Here is a 22,185-nt window from a genome sequence, read left to right as displayed (position 1 = left end):
GTTACAACCTTGAGGTGGTTCGAGCCAGTAAGAATTCAATATTGAATGATATGTTAGAGGCTAGTCAATTTAATTTTAGACATTACAAAAGATTCCATAGAGCCACTAATGAATCCATGGTGATTTTTATTACCAGATTTACTAGTGATAACAAAGCTATAGTTGAGATTATATCTGACAATTGGCATATACTTACGATTGATACAGATACAAAGAAAATAACAGGAATTAGACCTACTTTCACCTATAAGAATAGTAAGAACTTAAAAAGGTTACTTTGTATTGAACGTAATCATCCAGAAGTTAGGCTTCCTAGATCTCTGAATAAGTCTGGCACCTATCCTTGTGGTAAGTGCAACATGTGCTATATGATTTCTAAGGAACATATTTTTAAACATCCTACTTTGAAATACAAATTTAAACCCAGGTTGTTTGCTTCTTGCAATGATATGAATCTTACATATTTGGCGAATTGTGGACAATGTCATGCTTTTTATGTTGGCATGACTTACCAGGAGGTTAAAAGATAGGATATACAACCACATCTATGATATTAAGAAATCTGATCAGAAAAATGCATTAGCAAAACATGCCCTAGTTCATAAATGTCACAACTTCAAGTTTAGGGTACTTCAAATAGTACCCCTCAACAAGAGAAAGGGCAATAATTTTAATGATCTATAGAATATAGAACTCAAATGGATTCTAAAACTAAGAGCACATCAAGACCCCGGTCTTAATCAGTTCATTAGCATAAAACCTTTGCTTGTAGCGCGAAAACTTACATGAATATCAGACATTGTGTGATTTTTGTATTTTTTGCATTTTTGGATGTTTTAGATTTTATACTAAAATTTTTTTTGCATAATTTCTATATATATATTTTAATTCTCTTGCAATATGTATTGTCTTTCTTGTTTCATGCTGGGTTTTATACAATCGAATGTATAATAACATTTTATGCAACGTATGCATCAATAAGTTTGCAAATGTTTAACACAATAAGCTATATTAGAGATGTCTGAATGTATAGTTCTTGATTTTATTGAAGCTGTTTATGAATTTTATCAATCTGCTTTTAAAACCTCAAAATACATGTTGAATTCCACAACGATAGTTTACTTATTTTACAGAAACTTATTTGGATGCAGCATCTGATCTTGAATGAGGCTGTACGTATAAAACATATATTTTTAAACCAGTTTCACTTTAAACTATCAAGATACAAGTTGAAATTTTATAATGATGATTTAACTAATTGATTGATTGAATGATGAACTTGAATATATATAAAGCTAGTGATTTTATGATGTAATTAGATCTGAAGAAGCGTGCCTTGGGAGTACGCGAAAGCGCTCATCTGTTCAAATAAACTTGGTCAGCATTCTATCTTATCATGGTGGTCCGTCTCCGGTTTTTTCATATCGAAATCTTTTACATCTGTGAATACAAAAAAGGTGTTTGATATTAAATATCTAATTACTTGTAGTAGTTCATGGGTGGTTTACATGGCTGTTTGCCAGTGTGGAGCCTTTTATGTGGGACAGACTTCCTGTACATTTAAACAAAGAATAGCCCTTCATATAAGTGATATTAAGTGCCAGAGATCACGTAGTGCTCTGTACAAACACAAAATGGTTCATACTACAGCACATTTTGTATTTATATGTTTGGATATGGTACTGATACATGAAACAAATGAAACAATTAAACACTGTATATTATCTCAGAACGCAGGTGGATAGTGAATTTGGGGGCACTATTTAAACCTGGTCTGAATGGCCATTGGTAATGGAATAAGGTAATATAGCCACTTTTGGTATTAAAAGTGTATATAGGTAGTTCTATAATACTGATATTTATATTTGTCATATCCTGCTGAAAATTATGTAGGAATATAATAGTTAAACTTATACCAAACATGCTTACAGCATAATTTGGTTAGATATACAAGTATATATTTCAGTAGGGTAGCTATAATAGAATTGGCATAATCTAAAATAACATTAATAGATATTATTTGATTTGATATAAATTTAGTGGTACATTTGGTGGAGGGATTTATTTATTTACTACCACACAGCTGGTTTCTTGGTTAGGGTATAAAAATAGGAGTGGTTTATATTGGAGACATTGTTAGATCTAAGTAATGTAAATGTTCATATATGTTATATTAACATATTATATTATATTGTATCTACATGTTAAAGGACAGAGATTAATTGTATGTGTATATCTCTTTAAATTTTGTAAACAGTAAGTCTGCACTAAATATTTAAATCCGGGCATCGCCCGATAATGTTGCACACTGATGACGCCTTTAGCGAAACCGGCTACCGGTCTGTGTTGAGTTGGGCAGGCGAGCCTAATAAACTTCTTTCCACCATGGCTGTTTGATTTTTATCTTGAGTGCTGGATTGGTTTTGGTATTTGTATTGGATGTGTATTGGATTCCGAGCATCTTTTGATGTACCGTGCACTTTTTCGTTGGATATATGTATATATATATATATATATATATATATATATAGCTATATATATATATATATATATATATATATATATATATATATATCTATATATCTACATATATATATATATCTAGATATACGTATATATATCTATATATATAGATAGCTATAGATAGCTATATATAGCTATATCTATATATAGATATAAACGATAAACCCAACAGCAAAGTGCAGCATAAAAACGAACTTCTTTCTCCTGGCAAAAATCAGCTTGCAATAAATCCAAAAAGCGACTTGTCAGTAATCTGCTTTAATATCAATAACAGTAACAACACAAAAAAACAACGTTACGGGTCCTCCCGCTTCATCAGACGTCTGATGAAGCGGGAGGACCCGTGAAAGCGCTTACGTTGTTTTTATGCTGCACTTTGCTGTTGGGTTTATCGTTTATCTTTTGATCTGGGTCGTTTGTGTGCTGAGATATATATATATATATATATATAATTGAATTGCTTCCAATTAAGGGGGGCACCTGACATCTGGGGCAAGAAAAACTGATGTAATGGCATCGGCTGCATGCTTTATACCCCTGACTACCTGACGTCATGGAAGATGAGACAGCAACCAATGCAGGACCCAAGACTTTGATAATCAGGCCTACTGAGGGCTACTGCAAACAGATAAACCCAAATGTGATGACTGCAACAGTGAATACACTTGAACATCTACATTTATGGTAAGTGTACACAACTGCACTTTCACCTACTCTGTCCTCCAGGGTTTCCAGGAGTTTATCAGAAGAAGATGTGGAGAGGGTAGTGCTGAGACTTATGAAGTCATCTGCCTTACCTAAATTGTTGGCTCCGACCCAGTCAGTTTCAGGGCCACTTGAGTCCATCCCCCTGTCGGTGAATCCTCCTCCGAGCCATGTTGGTCTTTTGGAGCTGGAGTGTTTGGTACCGCTGATAGAACCCTCGGTTCCAGCTCCCCCTGAGGTTGTTTCAGAGCTGACTTCTGCTCCGACACTCTCGGTGCTATCCGTAGTGTTTGGGAGCCGAAGCTCCCCAGTCGGCCCTGACAGGGATGCCTGGAACCGAACCTCTTCAGTTCCGAGCTTTCCTCTCAGCGTGTCAGCTAGGGTGAGCTCGGACCCTACGTCTGTCTCAGAGCTGGTGGCTCTGGAACCAATGGCATCCTCGGTCACCTCGGAGCTGAGGAGGTCTTCTGAGCCAGAAAGGTCAGCATTCGAGATGATGAGTGTGCTGTCTCGATCATCCGCTCCTACCAGGGGTACTGACACTCTTCCCCCCCTAGGGCACGTACTTCTGTCTCAGTTCCTACTCTCTCTCTGGACAGCAGAGACCCGCAGCCTCAGGAGCCACTGGCTGGTGGCCCCCTCTCTTCCAAGACCTCCCCGAAATATCCTTCTGAGGAGCTGCCTTGAAAGAGAACATGCAAGAGGAAGCATGTAGGCTCCCAGGATGAGTCTTTTATCTCTGACACTGACTTCGAGGAGTCAGAAGGGTCTCCAAATCGTCCTCTGATGTCTCCTTTGTTGACATCCTGGAAATCCATAAGCAGAGGTGTGGCTGGCCCACCGGCACCCCTTCTGATGAGGAGTCAGTGTACTTGAAGGCTTTCAGGTCTCAACTTTCAGCCTCTTGGGACCCTTCGACGAACTGATGGGAGCTAGTTAGTTGGAAGGTGTGGGATACTCCTGATGCCGTGGAGCCAGTCCCCAGGAGAACAAATAAGTTTCTTTCTGCACCCAGGGAAAAGGAATTTTGTCTAAAGGTGTTCCCGTAGGTGACATGGTGGTGGAGGCGGCCACTAAGACTGGCTAGTGGAAACAACTTCTTCTGTTCATCCGCCGAATAAGGAGTCTCGAATGATGGACAGATACCGGAAGCGTATCTTCTCGTCAGTAGCGTTTACTCTTAGATCGCTGAACTACCTTACACACTTTACAATGCTTCAGAGAGATCTTCTTAAGGAGTTAGAAAATTCCCTACAAGGTACATGTACTGAAGGAGTCTCTGACAAGGTGTCTGCCCAGTTGTCCACCTTGAACTCTATTGTCAACTTGTCCATGAGGCTTATCTTGTATGCAGCTGATGGAGCAAGTAGAGCAGCGGGTTCAGGAATTTCCCTAAGACTTCATTCCTGGATGTGTTTGTGTAATTTTGCAGAACCGTTCAAGTCTACCTTTACCAACGTCCCCTTCGGTTCTTCATTGTTTGGACCCAAGGTAAAGGACACACTCACCTGGTGCGAGCAAGAAGGAAAAACACTCTCTGCTGTGGGAGTACGTTTTACTCTGCCCTCTAGACCATACCCTAATGGTCAGAGAGGCGGTAAAATGTGGTTCAAGAAGTCACAGAGGTTTTTTTCAAGATGCACAGGGTGACTCCTCTTTCAGAGGAGGAGGAGGAAATGGTAGACATTGCCCTAGAGGCGGACTGCAAAATCAGGGAGGCCGCGATTCCTTTCAGGGATGGCCTTACCAGTGCTCCTGACGTGGGGCACGACTGTGCTTCTCTGGAGCTGGTCGGGGTCACATTTCTTTGTATCCAGAAGCCTGGCTAAGTATCACTCAAGACAAATGGGTACAAAGAATTATTACTAGAGGTTATGTCATACCCTTTTCTCTGCCACCCAATGTTCCCAAAAGGATCCCGGATGTTCCACCCAATCACTGGAATCGGGCAACTGTGGAGGTCAACAAGTTGCTCGCAAAAAGAGTCATCCAAACCGTCCCAGCAGACCAAATAGGATTCAGAACTTACTCCAGATTCTTTTTAGTGCCAAAAACATACAAGGGACTGGAGGCCCATCTTGGACCTCAGCAGATTGAATGACTCAATAAAGGACAAGTTCCAGATGATGACACTGCAGTCTGTACTCCCGTTACTAAGGAAAGACACTTGGATGTGCCCATCAGACCTCCAAGACGCTTACTACCACATAAAAATGGACAGGGCTTCGAAGAGTCATCTATGCTTCTGGCTAGGAGCCAGTCATTACCAGTTTCGTGCTCTGCCCTTTGGTCTCACCACAGCCCCAGGATGTTCACCAAGTGTATGGTAGTAGTGACAGCTCACCTGAGATGTCGAGGATTCCAGATGTTTCCATATCTGGACGACTGGCTCCTGACCTCCCCCACCTGGCAAACACTTCTTCAGACCAGGGATGCTACCATTCAGCTTTGTGCCCAGTTGGGGATTTCTATCATTTGGGAAAAATCTGCCTTATTGCCTTCTCACTTTGTGAATTTTATAGGCGCAGAGATAGACACAGTAGACTTTGTTGGCTTGTCTTCCAGTAGAAAGGGCACAGAACCTGGTTCTTCAAATTCAAAGTCTTCTCCCCCTACGAAAAGTCAAGGCCAAGACTATTCTGAAACTTATAGGGATCATGGCTTCCACCATACTACTAGTGCCGCTAGCCAGACTACACATGAGGGTTCTTCAGTGGCTGCTGTCATCCCAGAGGTCCTTTCAACACCTACCAGTATCTCATCACGTACTGCTGACAGACTCTTGCAAGAAGGACCTCATTTGGTGGACTCAACCCAACCAGTTAACCACGGGCACTTTATTTGTCCCTCGCAAACCCGTTGCTACTGTGACCATGGATGCCTCAAAGATTGGGTTGGGGGGGGCATTATCTAGGTAGGACTGTCGAAGGCACATGGCAAGATCATGAGGCTCACCTGCATGTCAGCGTTCTAGAGATGAGGGCAGTGTAAGCACCTCATGACCTTCTGCCTCTTGGGACGATTGCGATACAATCAGACAACATGTTGGTAGAATATTATGTCAACAAACAAGGCGGAACCAGATCATATACCCACTCTGTAGAGTGGCCATTCGAGTTTGGAAATGGGCGATATCTTCCCAGCGTTTTCTGGTGACAACGCACATTCCAGGGACAACAACGTGATAGCCGACAAGCTTAGCCGGGCAATCTCGATGCCTCACAAGTGGTCTCTGAAACAGGAAATAGCTGAGCAGATTTTCCGCAGATGGGGACAGCCTTGCTGCGATCTCTCTGCCAGCCCGATCAATGCCAAATGCAGCAGCTATTTCTCCCTCATCTCTCCTCCGGGGGAAGTCACCGAGAGAGACACACGATTGGCCTCTGGGTCTCCTTTTTGCTTTTCCTCCTTTTCCTCTCCTATCCAAGGTTATTCAGAAAGTGAAACAGCTGGGAAGCAAACTGGTCCTCATTGCTCCTTACTGGCCTCATCAGGTTTGGTTTCCCTTTCTTGGGCCTCTTCTCTTAGATGATCCTTTGATTCTGGACCCAGTGCCAGATCTCTTGATGCACGTCAGGCTCGCTTCATCCTGCTTTACACACCTTCAATTTGAAAGCTTGGCTGCTCCAGTTCCATCCCTAGTCAGGCTTCACGACTTCTCACCCTCCGTGATTCATATTCTAACGTCCTCTCATAAACCCTCCACTAGGAGACTATATTCCAATAAATGGAGATTTTCTATCTAGGCCAAGAAAAAGAATGTTGACCCTTATACTGCCTCCATTCTGGTGGTTTTGGAATACCTGTCTGAGCTTTTCAACCAGGGATCTGTGGCTGCCACTATCCGGGTTCAATTGGCAGCAATTTCTAATTTTCATCTAGGCATACAAGATTCTAATCTGATGTCACATAAGCTGTGCAAAACCTTCCTCAAAGGTGCCACTTTAAGACCTCCATTTCAAGAACCTGTTGTTTCATGGGATTTGAATTTTGTGCTATCCAAATTGAAGTCTCTGCCCTTTGAGCCTTCTCCTTCATCGCCTTTGAAATTTCTGTCTTCGAAGACTGTTTCTGGTGGCTATCACATCTGCCAGACGGGTGTCAGAGTTGCAAGCACTGTCTGTAAAACTCCCTTATCTGATTTTTCACAATGAGAAAGTCTCTTCTTACTAATCCATCCTTTGTCCCCAAGGTCTGTCCAATCCATAGAACGTCTGGTGCTCTTTCCAAGCCATTCCAATGCAGCAGAATACAGGTTTCACCAGTTGGATGTTCATAGACAATTACGTTTTTATTTGCACCGGACCAAGGAATTCAGGAAGTCAGATCAATTATTTATTTCCTTCTCCGAATCCAGGTCAGGTTTATCAGTTTCCAAAGTGACCCTCTCAAATTGGATCTCTAGCTGTATAGTTTAAATTTACATCTCTGAGGGTAGTCCTTTACCTTTCAAAATCAAGGCTCATTCTACAAGATCTCAGTCTATCTCTGCAGCCTTTCAAGCCAGGGTCCCACTTGATAATATCTGTGCAGCAGCAACTTCGGCTACCCCTCACATTTATTGCTCATTACAAATTGGATTTGACCTCCAGGGGTAGAGCATCCTTTGGTTCCACAGTACTCGGGAGTATTTTTCCTTGAGCCACCCAAGAATAAGGTGCTAGGCACGCTGTCCCATCAGTAAGAATGAAGGCGAGCTAGGACTACAGAAAATAAAGTTATGTACTCACCATAACGTTCCATGTTTGTAGTCCATCTCGCCCTTCATTCTTACGAACCCACCCTCCAATCCCCATCCTGGAAGTACCTGGAGACACAAAAATATTATCATTATTCACTGGATACCTTTTATTATTGGCTTCTGTCTGTATGTTTGTTATTATTTTTTCTAGTTAGCAGCAAACAAGATTTGGGGATTGTACTGGTGCACCAAGGGATACCTAACTAGCCACGAGCCAACTAGAAGACTTTGAGCTTGTAAATAGGCCGAGTTGGAGCTGAGGATCGGCTCTGATCCCATCAGTAAGAATGAAGGGCGGCGAGATGGACTACAAACATGGAACGTTATGGTGAGTACATAACTTATTTTTCTCTTCACTGAATTGATGTATTTACTAGCTGCACTCCAGCTGACCTTCACAATCCTTGAAGGGACATTTCCATCCAATCCACATTTGCTGCCAGACCTTTAATTTCTTGCATCGTACTGGTTAGTGTAATGACTTTTGAAGTTTTATGAAGTTTGAAAAAAGTGTAGCCACTCATTTTTCACAACATCTGGAATTCCCCGACTCCATGAGACCGAGATAGCATCACTTTTTCCCATGATGCTTATGGTTTTCTCTGTCCCATAAAAGTCTTTCATCCACTGATTAATTTAGTTTAAAAAAAAATTGGTTGGTGGCATCCAAAATGCTTGTGCCATTTATAGTAAATACGGGAGCAAAAACAGCTAGATGACCTTCATCATCTTCTCCAAGTTATTTATTAGTCCCTTCAACTTTTGTTAATTTCATGTATTGTTCTCCTGTCTCTGCTAACCTTGCTCCCAAATATTTTAACTTTATTTTATGCCCGTAAATACAAATACCTGTTCCTAAATTACACTCCTGGCTCAAAGAAGATTGAGTGGTGTTTAGTCTTTGTTATATTAACTTTATCTGAAACCTCCCCATTACCCTTAAAATATCAAAAAACTTAAAGCTATCAGTTTGTGGATGTGATAAGAATATTAGCATATCGTATGTAAGTAGAGAAAATGTTATAACTGCCGTGTTCCTCGTTGGTGGCCCTGTGTATTGGAATCTTTTATTGCCAAGGGTTCTTAACAAATTACAAGTAGTAAGGGATAATAGAGATGTTCCTTGTATATTCCTGTTTTTAACACGTATACCTTCCCAAAAAAAAACTTTAGCAATTTTGCCATTACCTTGGTTTGAAGCTGTTTTGTACATTTTTTTTTTTAAAATTTCCTATGAACTGTTTTGGAAAGCCTATCTCGAGACATACTTCAAAAAGGTAATCATATTGTACCATGTTGTGTCTGTTAGGTTGCCACAGCGGAACTCCAGTCCGTTAATGATTGGTAGTTGATTTTTACGTGCCGAGTTACCAGCCCTGACGCAAAACCTTCAACGAAGGTATGCCCATTCACACATGTCTCCACGCAGAATCATATTGTACCATATCAGAGTTTTTTTTTTTCTTTTGGTATTTCAGCTTAAGACCATTAGTGGCTCTTGGTGTTCTCAATATATTAACATGTGTATATTAACAAGTGCCTAGTTCATATGATTGAGTTTTCAAAACGCTAAACTTCATATGATCGAAGCCATATGATTGACATTTTGAAAATTCAGAAAAAAGAAATTTACACAAGCAACAGTGTGTTTGCAGGGAGACAGCCCCACTTGCACCCACCACATCCTGGTAATTATGTATGCCAACTCTGAGATCACTATATAGTGGAAAAAGGGCAAATTCCTCACTTCCCCACTGTACCACAATATCAGCATAAACGGTTCAACTTTTCCAAATGTCGATCATATGGTCTCGACCATATGAAGTTTGACATTTTGAAAAGTTGATCATCTGAAGTAGCCATGCTGAGAATTGTCATTTGTTCCTAACTGGTGACAGCTCATTTTCCTTAGTAACATGCTTACAAGTTTCTTAGCCAGTCATGATTGAGAACAGGTAGTGGTCTGTAGTAGGATAGGAGGAGTAAGTATTTGCCTTCTTTGAAGATTATTCTTGCCACACCATTATGCCAGGAAGTTTACACCTGTTGGGCCCAAAATACTTTGTTCTTTAGAAAAACCCAAATCCAACAAACACATGGAACTACCAATATCTGCTTTTCTGTAGGGACTGTATCTGTTCATTGTGTCTTTTCTCCTGATTGATCTTTAAATGATTGTTCTGTTTCTGTCTGGAGTGTGGGTCAAATTAAGCCCCTAATTTATAGCTTTGTTAATTTTGCTTTTTTTTTTTTTTTTTCAAAAGGTGAATTATGTGAATGCGAGTCTGTGGATCTTCAATTTCAGGAGACTACAACTCACAGAAAATACTTCTAAGCAAGCCAACCCTTTTCTGAGTTTTCTAATTGTTTCCTGCTATATTGTCTTTCAGTTTGGGCATTGGCCTGTTAGCTTGTCTAGCAGCTAGTGATTTTAAGGTCCTTTGGTTGTTAGCAGAATGTAACCATTTTTGTTAAACTGTTTTTGAAAATATCTTTTCATCGCTGTTGTTTCTGAACTTGCTCTCTTTTTCCATTGCTACTTTATATTTGCTGTTATTCTGCTCCTTTTTCTGTTTTATGTATTGAATAGTCCTGTTTTTAAAGTCTTTTCTTTTCTGTCGTGCCACCTGTCTGAACTTCCCTAGGGTATTTCTCATAGAAGATACTGTAACATTTCCTTTATCATGCTTCTTTCGGCTTTTCCTGGTTAGGGGTCGCCACAGCGGAACTCCGGTCCACCAATGACTGGCAGTAAATTTTGACGTGCTGGCTTGCCGGGCCTAACGCACAACCTTCAACGAAGGAGCGCCCATTCACGCATGTCGCCACACAGAAGACGCTCTAACTGAGAATCGAACGGGCAATGTTTAACTGTGAGGCGACAATGCTACCGCAGCACCACAACTGCAGTACTAACATCTCCTTTATCATAACAACACTTTTTTGCTTTCCCATTACATTTGGTGGAAAATGCCAGTACCCTTTCCCTGCTCTATCTTGTTGATACTGAAAAGTGATATATAGGGAGATATACTCTGAAAAAGTTAATTGGCATGTCATGAGGTCCGTTGTTAAATAAAGATGTTCACCAAACATGAAAATATTGCTTATTCTCAATGAACACTTATTTAAGAGAGAAGTACATATAACCTGACATTTGTTCAGATAGACTGTTTAGTGTCCAAACATCTCCCAAGCCTATACTGCTAAAGTTTATAAAAAGAACATCTTTACTGCAAATATTTTAATATCCCTACATGCACTAGTTTTGTACAACGTCTGGCATCCCTAGCACCATATTCCATTCTCCTACAGTAATGACCACCCCTTCTCCAAATGCCAAAAAATGTACCTTATTGTTGTGATTTTTTCAGTTAGGGAGACTCTAGGCAGAGGTAAACATTTTTGTCCTCCACTAAAGCTTTTTTAGTTTAGTAGTCTACCACCTTCTCTTGTACTTGAAATTGCCAGGAATTGATTAGTAAAGTAGCTGCATCTTGTCTTCTATTGTTCTGACAGCTGGTACTAGCCCCTAATCTTAATTCCTGTCAGTGAATTATTAAATATTCTTCCTTATCCACATGGATTTCCTGCAGTGCCACTATCACGGGTTAGTATTTTTTACAGAGTTGGGCAGCCCAATTATATTTGTTAAAGTGCAGTAATAATAAGAGTTTTACCTTATAGTCTTGAGTCAAGAATAACTCTTCAGGATGTGCACAGTGTGCTGGTTTATTCCATAAACAGCACTGGGAGGCTGCCTACTCAAATTTCCAGATCAGTCTCAAAGAAAAAAAAACACTACACATGTACCTTTCCTTATCAATTTCATGCATGCTGAACTTTGACATTACATTACTTTTAATGAATCTGTGTATTAAAAAATGTCCTCATCCCTTGTGATTCTGTCTTGGAGCTTCATGTGAGCACTTGATAAATGTGCCTTTTTTAAAACATAAATTGTTACACCAGTTGATCTATCTTTTAACCTTGTAACATTCAGTACCAATACGCCCTGTCTTACAGACCTCCTTACAAAGACTCATCCCCAAGCCTGAGAAGGCCAGAGTGTACTGCTAATTAATCTGGTTTCAAAAAATTCCTGGCACACTTTTTTTTTCTGTGTTAGCATTCTGAAAGTACATTCTTTAAACATAGTTATAACATCATAACATCCCTTAATTCCTTCGGTACTTACTTCGCCTTCAGCTGTCAGTACTCTATAATTTGTTAATAGATGCATTGCACTTGTAAGGCACTTATAAGGCTACTACTAATATGAAAAATGTATCTTGCATAATCTCACATCTATATTTAAATTTTTTTCTTTACAGAAATGCATCATAAACATTTTGAGTTCTTTAAGAAATTGCAAGTTAATATGTATTTAGTGAAGAATAATCATGTTGTACAATATTTTTCTGTGACATATCGCAACTTAACATTGAACATATTGACTTTGATAGTGCCCTTGGTAATTTACTTTACTTCTTCCTGTTAGTGTGTACTGGATAAATGAGGCCCTTATTTTTTTAAGCTCCTTTTTCTTGGACTCTGTAATCCCCCATTAACCTTCTTCTCATCATTGATGCAGCTGTCTGTCAGATTGTATTTCACCACACCCCAGACAGGAAATTGCATCCGGTGCTCAAACCAATGATCCTTACTTTGGCTCCCCCTTCAACTTTTGTTTGCAAAAGTATATCCTTCATATTGTCTGTTAGTATAATTCAAAAACAGACACAATCTTTAATTTATTGTGAGTATTCCCCATCTGTGCGCACCCTCCAACACACACTAACATAAAGAAATGGCAAATTAATAGAATGTACTTGTAATATTCAGCTGAGTAAATTATAATAATGTATTAAATATTCTCAGGAATATAGCAACACAGTGCATATGTACATCAGCATAATTAAAGCTTTTGCTGAGTGCACTGTAGTGCAAATCCCAAATGTCATTTCACATCTGGAGATTCCTTTTTCTTATGAACTATGCATTAAGGTAATAGTTTTGCATTGTACAAAACTCCTTTTATTGCTTGCTTTAGCTGTGGAAACCTCATTGGTTGATGACATAATTAAGGGGGAGGGTGGGAAGCTGTTTTTGTCTCATCAAATGGTCAATGAATCTATTTTTAACTGCATTTTTGTACCATCTTGTCTGGTGAAGTAAACGCTTCAGTTTAGGTACCAGGAGTTAAGAAGCTCAGTTAAAATACCAGTCATCTACTTTGCTAGCAACCAATAAATGAAGATGGGGTTAATGTCACAGCTCAGCATTAAGCACCTTTGTTAGTTTGCCCCTTTACAAATTGTGAACTGACCTGTTTATCTCCATACCCACTCTTCAGGCTTAAAACTCACTGAACAGAGGTGCCCATGTATTCATTGTAAGTAGAGTGTTAAAGTACTTATGATTTTGTTTGGTTACCTTACTTTTTCTGAGACACCTTTTCATGCATCGCTGCTTGACTTTTGAAAAGGAGAAAAAGGTTTCAGTAAATCGCATACCAAACACTGTTCAGACCACACTTCTCATTTCTCTGCAGCAGAGAAAGTTCCTGATACTTCCTCTTCACTATTTGTCATAATTTTCCTGATGATCTTTTAATGCTTCTTGTAGGGCCAGAGAATGACTTTGGCCTAAGAAATACAATTTTAGGCTAGCTAGGTTGAGCAGCTTGTAAGTCCCTAATACATGGAAGAAACAAAGCCATTCTCTTACTTGTGCCAGCTAAAGGGTCTTGATTTGTGAATACATTGCTATCTCTGTATCACTTTCTTGTCTTCAAAAGGCAGGCTAAGTTCCTTTTCCTAAGTGCAATGGTGTGAAATACGATGATAGTGGGCCTTGAGGCTTATACCCCCCCTTGCATTGCTTGCCACTGGCCTGATTGGGCTCTTCCCAGCAAGACCTCATTGTCTTAAATTTCAGACCACCCTAACATCTTATTGGCAAAATGTATGCAGACACATCATTCCCTCCATTTGTTTGTGGACTCCACAAGACTTAAATTTTTACTTCTGGCTGTTTGTGTCAGTTGCTGCTCCATAAAAGTATAATCTTGTCTCTGACACCGTGAACCCTGCCTTTGTATCAGTAATTTTTTCCGTTAGTATCTCAGTTGTATTTGAGTGTTCATTCAGGGGCAAACATTGGTACTCTCAGTATATAATTGTCCAGAATGTTTCATGCTTTATATCTCAGGGAATGTAGCCCTTGGGGATACTTCCTATTTATTCATTACCTCTCAGTTACTGGTCCCCTTATGGTGCAGGGCCATATTGTTATAGATTCTAGTTTGATTTTTCTCATGAGTCAATGTTTGAGATCCTCTTTCTGATGATTCCTTCTTCCTGTAGATAAGTGGATAATTTATTAATCATTTACACTCTCTTACGATAAAATAATTTAAACAATTTGCAGTAATTATATCCCTTATGGTACGGCCTGAATCTTTCTGTTCATTAAAGATGCTCCATACTAGAAATCCTTGATTCTTTGTCTTCTGCCAAAGTTCTGATTAGAGGAGTGAAGATTTTTAGCTATGTAGCAGAGAGTTGAAACTGACCTGAACGATGGAGGAGCTGGCTCAGATGGGTGGGACTGAGGGTCCGCACCGTACTTTACGTATCATGAGAGGAGAGTGGTGGTTCGGTCTGCTTCATTACTGATACTTGGTGTAGACTACACGCTAAAGTAAAGCAACACATGAAGTCAAACTTGCGGTGTTGTCAGTACTTGTGCTAGTGCAAGATTTTGAATCATGGGTTGAAGGATGTACCAGTCACTATGCCAGTATTGTAGACCTCCCTTTGGTGGCATGCACATTGGGTGTCACAGGAATTAGTTGATCCTTTGAATGGCTTTTATTCAGATGCCATTCAGTTGATGTGTTATGGCAGAAAAACAGCTTTTGGAGATCTTTGTGGTTGCATTTTTCTCCATTGTTGTATAACCTTTGAGTTGGTATATGTAAGCCAGGGGTGCAGGGGGTTGCATTCCTGCAACAAAGAGTGGTTTAGTGATCACTGAGAAAGTGTTATTTGGTTGCTTCTTTTTTTTTGACCAGACATAATTCCTGAGTCATTACGGACATACTAAACAGAAAATATCCTATTTCCAACAGAATGATTGCATCAATACCCAGCTCTTACCACCCTTTTGCAGAGCCCTCAGATGCCAGAAAGGAGGTAGGACCAAATGGAGCCAGTGGGGGTGGTGCTTAGTGGACGCAGGGAATGGTGCTTAGTGGTCACAGGGAATGGTGAAGAAAAAACTCTAAAAGAAGAAGAAAAGGTAGATTAAGGCTAGTCCTTTTCAGTTCGTGGTCATACCATTAGGACTGGCCTCCCAGCCCTCTGGGTTTTGACTTCCCCGAAAAGTTTTGGCCCAGGTACTAAGAACTCGGTTCTCCATCTTATTTGAAAGTCTTTCATATTCATGTGAAAGTTTGACTTCTCTGATAGTGACAGTTCATTCAGTCTGCAGACATCTTAAACAACATTTCAAAGTTTTTTTTTGTGTGTGTGAAAGCTTTACATTTTGGCCATCTATAAAGCCAAGTGGAAAACATTCTTCCATCTCATCAACAAACTTCATATTCATACTGCTTTAGTCAGTCTTCCTTATTTTAGATATCCGTTCAACCTGTGCTTATGTTGCACCACCATTAAAGTTTTTGTTTTTCCCCTTTTGGCTTTCTTTGAGTTTTGGAAGGCAAGAGTTTGGATTAACATTTGTGGGTGAAATTATCTTATTTAAAAGGATTCTTCATGTTGAGCATCTTTGTTGAAGTCCCCATCTTTGGTGCAAAACTTTCTTCATGGTTGTGTTCTATCCATCCTTTTAGTTTAGTGGTTTGCAAAACTGACTGTACCAGGAGATGGTTTTCCTGTTTAGCTGTTCAATAAATTTTGGAGTTGCAAGCTTTTACGTGCAGAGAACCATCTATTGTTTTTCAAAAACTGGATTTCACTTTGAGCTAACTGCCACTTGCGTTTGCAATGTCTGACTGCCAGTCTGTTCATCCTTTTGGAGACTCTGAAGTGAGATGACATTCTCTGTAATGTTCATTATCTGTGATTTCACTTCTGTAGAGTGCATCAGCACAGGGTTTACAAAACAGCTGTTCATCTTTTGCTCTTGACGAAGAGGATACCCCTTTACATAGGTTGGTACTATGCTATCAGCCCTAGGGCCTATACAAGCCTAGCCATAACAATTCCCTGGCTATTTCTTCCCACACTATTTACTTCCCTGGACCCCTGTCTAGCAGGACGACTGATGTGATCCCCGGGGTGAATTTCCTTTCTCCCTTCCAGTCATCAAGGTTCTTTTTGAAAAGGGCCAAAGAGGTACCCTGCTTGACATGTATGAGCAGTCTGTTCCAGAGTCTGGGGAGTCTCTGGGTCAGGAACCTATCCCTCCAGCATGTTTTGTTTAGTCTGATGACAAGGTTTAGATCCCTGGAGCATGTGGCTCTGAGGGATTGGGATTTCTTTAAGTTTAGCATGTCCAACAGCTCTGGGTTTGACATGGCCTTGTATGTTAAGCAGAGATCGCCTCGGAGTAGACGATATGCGACAAGAGTATAGCTGGAGTTTTTTTAAGGCGGTCAGCATATTAGGCCTGTGATTCTTTTAGTGAGGTATTTCTGCGGCCTTTCCAGTTGTTGCAGATGTCTTGAGAGGTACATACCAAATGGTGCATTATATTCTATAATGGGTGTAATGAGGGATGAGTACAGTGGGACAATGACCTCCTTTTTTCTGGATTAAAAGTCCTTAGTGATGTGGTGTGCCACATAGAAGGATTTCCTGACTGTTGTGGCGATGTGGTTATTGAAAGTGAGACCACTGTCCACCTGTGTCCCTAAGTCTCTTATCACACTTTCGGTATTTAGTTTACTGCCACCTATGTGGTAATTCACGGTTACATGTTTTTTCCCAAAGGGGATGACTATACATTTCTTGGCATTGAGCTTGAGCCCATGGCTCTGGCACCAAGCATCTGTTTCTGTAAGGCCCTTTTGTAGAGTATCCACATGATTTGGGGATTCAATAATGGCTCCCAGTTTGAAGTCATCTGCGAACTTTGTTAGCCAGAGTCCCTTAGTGTTGATCTGTACTTCAGAGAAGTAGATGCAAACAAGAGAGATTCCAGGACTCAACCCTGAGGTACTCCTCTTGTTTGGAACTGGATTTGGAGTCAGCTACTTTTACAGTGTGGGTCCAATAAGTACACCAGTTGGTAACCTATCGAGTGACATACAGATTAATGCCCAGCTTAATAAGTTTATCTATGATTCCAGAGTGGAGGATGGTATCAAAGGCCTTGGCGAGGTCCAGATAGGCTGTGTGGACTGCCTTACCCTCGTCCATGGCTCTGGAGACTGATTCAAAGAAGTCACCTCAGGTTGAGGAGACAAGATCAGCCCTTCACAAACCCAGACTGGGTGGGGTCCAGTGTTTGAAGGTTGCAATGTCTTTGTTTATAAGTTCCATGATAATACATTCCATGGCCTTGCAGATCAGACTCATCAGACTGATGGGGTGGTAGTTCCGAGGATCCAAGGTGGATCCTCCCTTGTGGAGTAGGATAACTGTAGCTGTGCGCTACTCAGTGGACACAAAGCCAGAGGTGAGGGTATGATTAAGCATGACACTTAGGTGAGGTGCCAGTTCATTTTGTAGTTCATGTAGTATACAGCCCAGGATGTCATCTGGTCCTATGGATGCTGTAATCTTAGCTTTGGAGAGTGTGTTTTTTACCTGTGTGGCCGTTATTACCGGAATTTGGCAGTCTTCCAGTATTGAGATGGGGCATTTAGGGGGTGAGAGGGGGGTGAAGTTGGCACCTTATCAATCTGCCAGGATATTGGCAATATCCTTGGGATCAGTATATTTAATGCCATTCTGTTGTAGCTCAGAGCAGATCTGAGCATTGCCATTTAGATTCTTGACATATAGAATGACTTGTGGTTGTCTTTGGAATATTTGGCAATTTTATTTTCGTAACTACCTTTGGAGGATTTTGAGGGATCTCAACTTCTTACTGAGGCTATTAAGGGAGTTTTTTGCATCCTGGAATTTTCCTCTTTTCTGCAACAGTTTCTTCCTTTTGTTGTAAAGTTTGTTTATGGCAGGGGACCACCAGATTGGCTTCCTTTTTTTGGAGGAGAGCATGTTGATTCTGTTTGGGATGGCACAATTCATGAATGAGTGGATGTGCTCGTACAGTGTCTTAGTGTAGGACTCGGCAGTCAAACTTTCAGTTCCCGTCTGCATGGGTGTCATGAAGTTTGTTACTTCTGACTTGTGTAGCAGAAAGTTGGCTTTGGAGAAGTTTTATATGGAGGTTTCCTTACTGGCGGGCAAGGGTGGGATGTGGATGTTAAGCGTTATTAGCTTATGGCCTGACCTTATCCACGATCGGGTGACCATAGGTGTGGAGCGATTTCCCATGTTGGTAATGACCAGGTCTAGGATATTGGAGCCCCTGGTGGGACTATGGATTAGCTGATCCAGGGCATTGGAATTTATGAATTCCAAGAACCATTGGGCAAAGGTGTTGGTACACAAGTAGTTTTCCCAGTTAGTGGCAGGGTAGTTGAAATCACCCAGTATTAGGGTGTTTGGTTGTATTTAATATTTTCCAATATGTTTAGAAAGGTGTAGTGAGAATCTTGGGGCATGGTGGGGGATCTGTAGCAAGCTACAATTTAGATTGCAGTCTTAACTAGTGTTAGTTGCACCTGGAGAATTTCAGACGCATTGTGTTGATCAACTAACCTGGTGGTGTGAATATCCTTGGTGTGAATATGGACACTCTTCCACCTTTAGTGTTTCAGTCCTGGTTTGGTGGCCGAAAAGTGTGGTAAGAGTTGTAACCTGGTATTGCAGGGGTGCTCTCTGGAGCCTTGAACCAGTTCTCAGTTACTGCACAGATATCGATGTTCTTCCATTTTTAGGAGTGCCTCGACAGTGTGCATTTTGAGGTTTAGACTTCTAGCATTGAGTAGCATTACCTTCAGATTTTGCATACAGTGTCTTAAGTGACTAGCACACTGGATTACATTCTCCTTCTTTAAGACTGCCCACTGCAGTCAGAAATCACTTCTCCAGGGAGGTGGTGGATTTTAATGTTTGCTTTAAGAATCTGTCCATGGTGTATACCTACTCCAACCAGTTTGTTTTGCATACTTCAGTAGAACATCCTTTGGAAGGGTATTTTTTTCAGAGTATTTTTTCTAAAACACTTCCCATTTTCCTCCCAGATTCCTACTCCTTTTTCCTTTTGTTTTGAGATGCTGATTGGAATTATTCTCATGTAGTATATCCACTGGAGAAGCCTTTGACTTGGGACACGGTTGACATTTGCTACTTACATCTCAGATGTATATTCAGAGAGCTGTTTTCCTTGAATGCTTTCTTGTACTCCTGCCTCTTGTATTAGCCATTTCCCCATTTGCCATAAGAAGGCTGGAGTAGAGACTTGTTTTAGGTAAATTAGAAACTTTGATATTTTAGCTATGTACTTTTGAGTCACAAACTGGGAACATTTGGAGTTGTGCATGCATCAACACCTTGACATGACTTTCTGTGACATGATGTTCTGTGGTCAGCTAAAATAGGGATCGTCTACTGATCATGAGGATTCAAGACATTTTAGTACATCAACATGAGAGGACTAATACGGCAACCACTGCAGATAGCTCTGTCTCTCGTATATCAGCTGAAAAGGTTTATACTCACAGTTTATCTTTTACTCTGTTAGTTTACTTAAGTTTCAGAAGCTTTCGGTGGCCTTTTTTACACCCCCCCCCCCAACATCCCTTTATATTCTGGTCGAAGTGCTTGTTTCTTATAAAACTTTACATTATACAGTCTAAATCAGTGGTTTTGTCTCCTGTTCCACCATGACTGAGTAGGACCTTTCCCTATTTTTGGTCAAAGATTTGTTGCATGCTCAAGTATAAATGTATTGTCATGTATGGGTATAGTACTAGGATGAAATTGTCTTTGCAGCAGTTAAGGGACATTTAATCATTAAATGTGTCAGACCTATTTCACTGAATCAGTGAGATGTTATCACTGAACTTCTGCTTTCTCTCTCAGGTCTGTAAGATAAGTTTGTAATTTACACCATGTTGATTAAAGTTGTATGGTTATAGCCCTCCCACCATACTAGGCTTTTCTCTTTTACTTCACTTAGTCGTACCAGTGCTGTGTGTGTAATTTTTCTGGAATTGTTTTGCAGAATTTGATTTTGAAATAAAAGGACACTTGGACCTTGGAGAATCTCTGGATATCATCAGGCAAAGGTAGGATGCTCTCTGTTTGCTTCTTGAATATGTGGGACTCCACAGTAGAAATATTTTATCACACAGAAGTGGATGTGGGCCTTTAAAATGCAGATGTAAAACTGAAACTTGGTTATGTATAATTTAAGGATTGTAGCACATGGTTTGTGCGTATTATCTGTAGTCAAAGTGGCCCCTCAACTGTTGTCTGCATTATAACAGTTGTATATTTACCACAAACTTATTCATATTTGAGAAGTCTGTAGAGTTAATTTGCTATCTGGCTGAATTGTTCTAAGGTGTTCAAAACATAAAATTCAGCCAAGTATGGTAGGGCTGTCCATGGATTTTAGTTTTTATCTGAGTATCGAATGTACAAGTCTTAACACTGGGCTGTTTGACAGGGAATAGAAATACTTTTTATATATAAAAAAAATGCTGCCAGAATGTTTTGTTTTGAATCTCAGAACTACACAAATAGCTTATTGATTGCAGGAACTTGTGCAGCTGACAACTGAAACCATTAATGCAAGTTAATAAACGTAATGAATGTAAGTGTCTTAGGAAAAAGGCAGTCTTTATTTTATTTAATTAATTATTTACAGTTTGGAAACCTGGTACATGAGCTTGTCTAGTGACTCTCTTCAGTCATGACCCAGGCTTTTGCTACAGCTTAACAATATAGTTGACCATTTATAAGGGTGAATTAATACACAAGTTATATGAAGAAATGACAATATAAAGAAGTAGTAAGTGTACCTCAATTGTAACAGTGACAAACTGAAAAAAAGTTAAAGGTAAATTAAATGTATCGTGAGTGTTCTTTCAAACATTACAAAGTGTTAAGGTTAAAAATTTGCATTACTGTTGAAGTCCAGTGGTTGGTATTAATGCCATCAGCTGGTATCCTGAAAGCAGTTATACTTTGCTTCATTTTGTAAATGTTCCCTTAATGAGGATTATAGGGTTTTCATTGTTTGGTTATTTTAACAGTATTTAGGAAGTTGTTCAAAACTGCAAGTCCTAATCTGAAGAAGGCTGTTTCACATGTAGCAGTTTTGAACTTGAGTCTATCTAGTGTGAGCGAGTTGCCTTGACTGCTTCTTAGTACATCATTCAGATCTGCAGTTAGTAAGTCTTTTCATGATGTACAGTAATCAGAGTGGAGAAGTTTGTAAATGAACATAGCATGGAGAAAGGTTGATATGTTTGTAATGGATAGCAACTGACTTGTTTCTTATGGTCACAGTGATGCATATTTAAGTCTGTCAGTTGAACAATCTGGAAAATGATTTTTCAGTGGTCTGTAATTTATTTATTGTGAGATGAATGCAGCAGAGGCGGTAATCTGTACTCTAGTTTTTGGTTATGGCTATGTGTGCATTTGGGGACAGGAGATGAGAGATTTGGTTGCAGAGCTTTAGTCCTATTAGCACCATAGTGGTAATAACTTTGGTATGCAGGAGACTTCTAGTGTGAGGCCTAAATGAGTAAAATTTGGAGTTTCCATTCTTAACTTTGAGAAGTAGAGGAAGGCAGGTAGCGTGTTTCTGAGAATTTGTAGAAAAACATGACATTGATTTTCTTAGATATGACTGAGTTTGTTGTTAAATAACCAGGTAGATAACTTAAAATCTAAGCTTGTATTGTTCAAGAAATTCAGAGTTCTGATAGCATTTATAGGCTGAACTGCCAGAGGAGTTAGTAATACATCCAATTAAATGTTTTATTACTTTCCAAAATAATTTTGGCTGGCCTGAAAAGGACTGTTGCATTTGTCTTGCGTAAGAAGGCTTTTGCATTGTTGGTAGCTATTCTGGCTGATTTTATATGATCTGTGTACGTTTGGTGTAGTCTTGAATTAGAGGGATTTGATTTCAAGGTACTCCAGGCAGTCTTTGTGGTT

The 22,185-nt window shown here is 40.0% G+C and overlaps 1 protein-coding gene across 2 annotated transcripts in view; it reads left to right on the top strand.

Moving 5' to 3' along the window:
* MRPS12 (mitochondrial ribosomal protein S12) overlaps window positions 1-22,185 on the top strand; it is a 327,687-nt gene that overhangs the window by 89,234 nt on the left and 216,268 nt on the right. For both annotated transcript variants that reach the window (XM_044063039.1, XM_044063045.1), the window contains exon 3: window positions 20,237-20,300. In XM_044063039.1, the coding sequence (XP_043918974.1) occupies window positions 20,237-20,300 (64 nt within the window). The remainder of the gene's footprint in view (window positions 1-20,236; window positions 20,301-22,185) is intronic.

The sequence above is a fragment of the Protopterus annectens genome, chromosome 1.part0, assembly GCF_019279795.1.
Source record: "Protopterus annectens isolate FY-2018-M chromosome 1.part0, PAN1.0, whole genome shotgun sequence".
NCBI lineage: Eukaryota > Metazoa > Chordata > Ceratodontiformes > Protopteridae > Protopterus > Protopterus annectens.
Note: the sequence above shows the minus strand (reverse complement) of the source record. Positions and strands in the feature narration are given on the sequence as shown.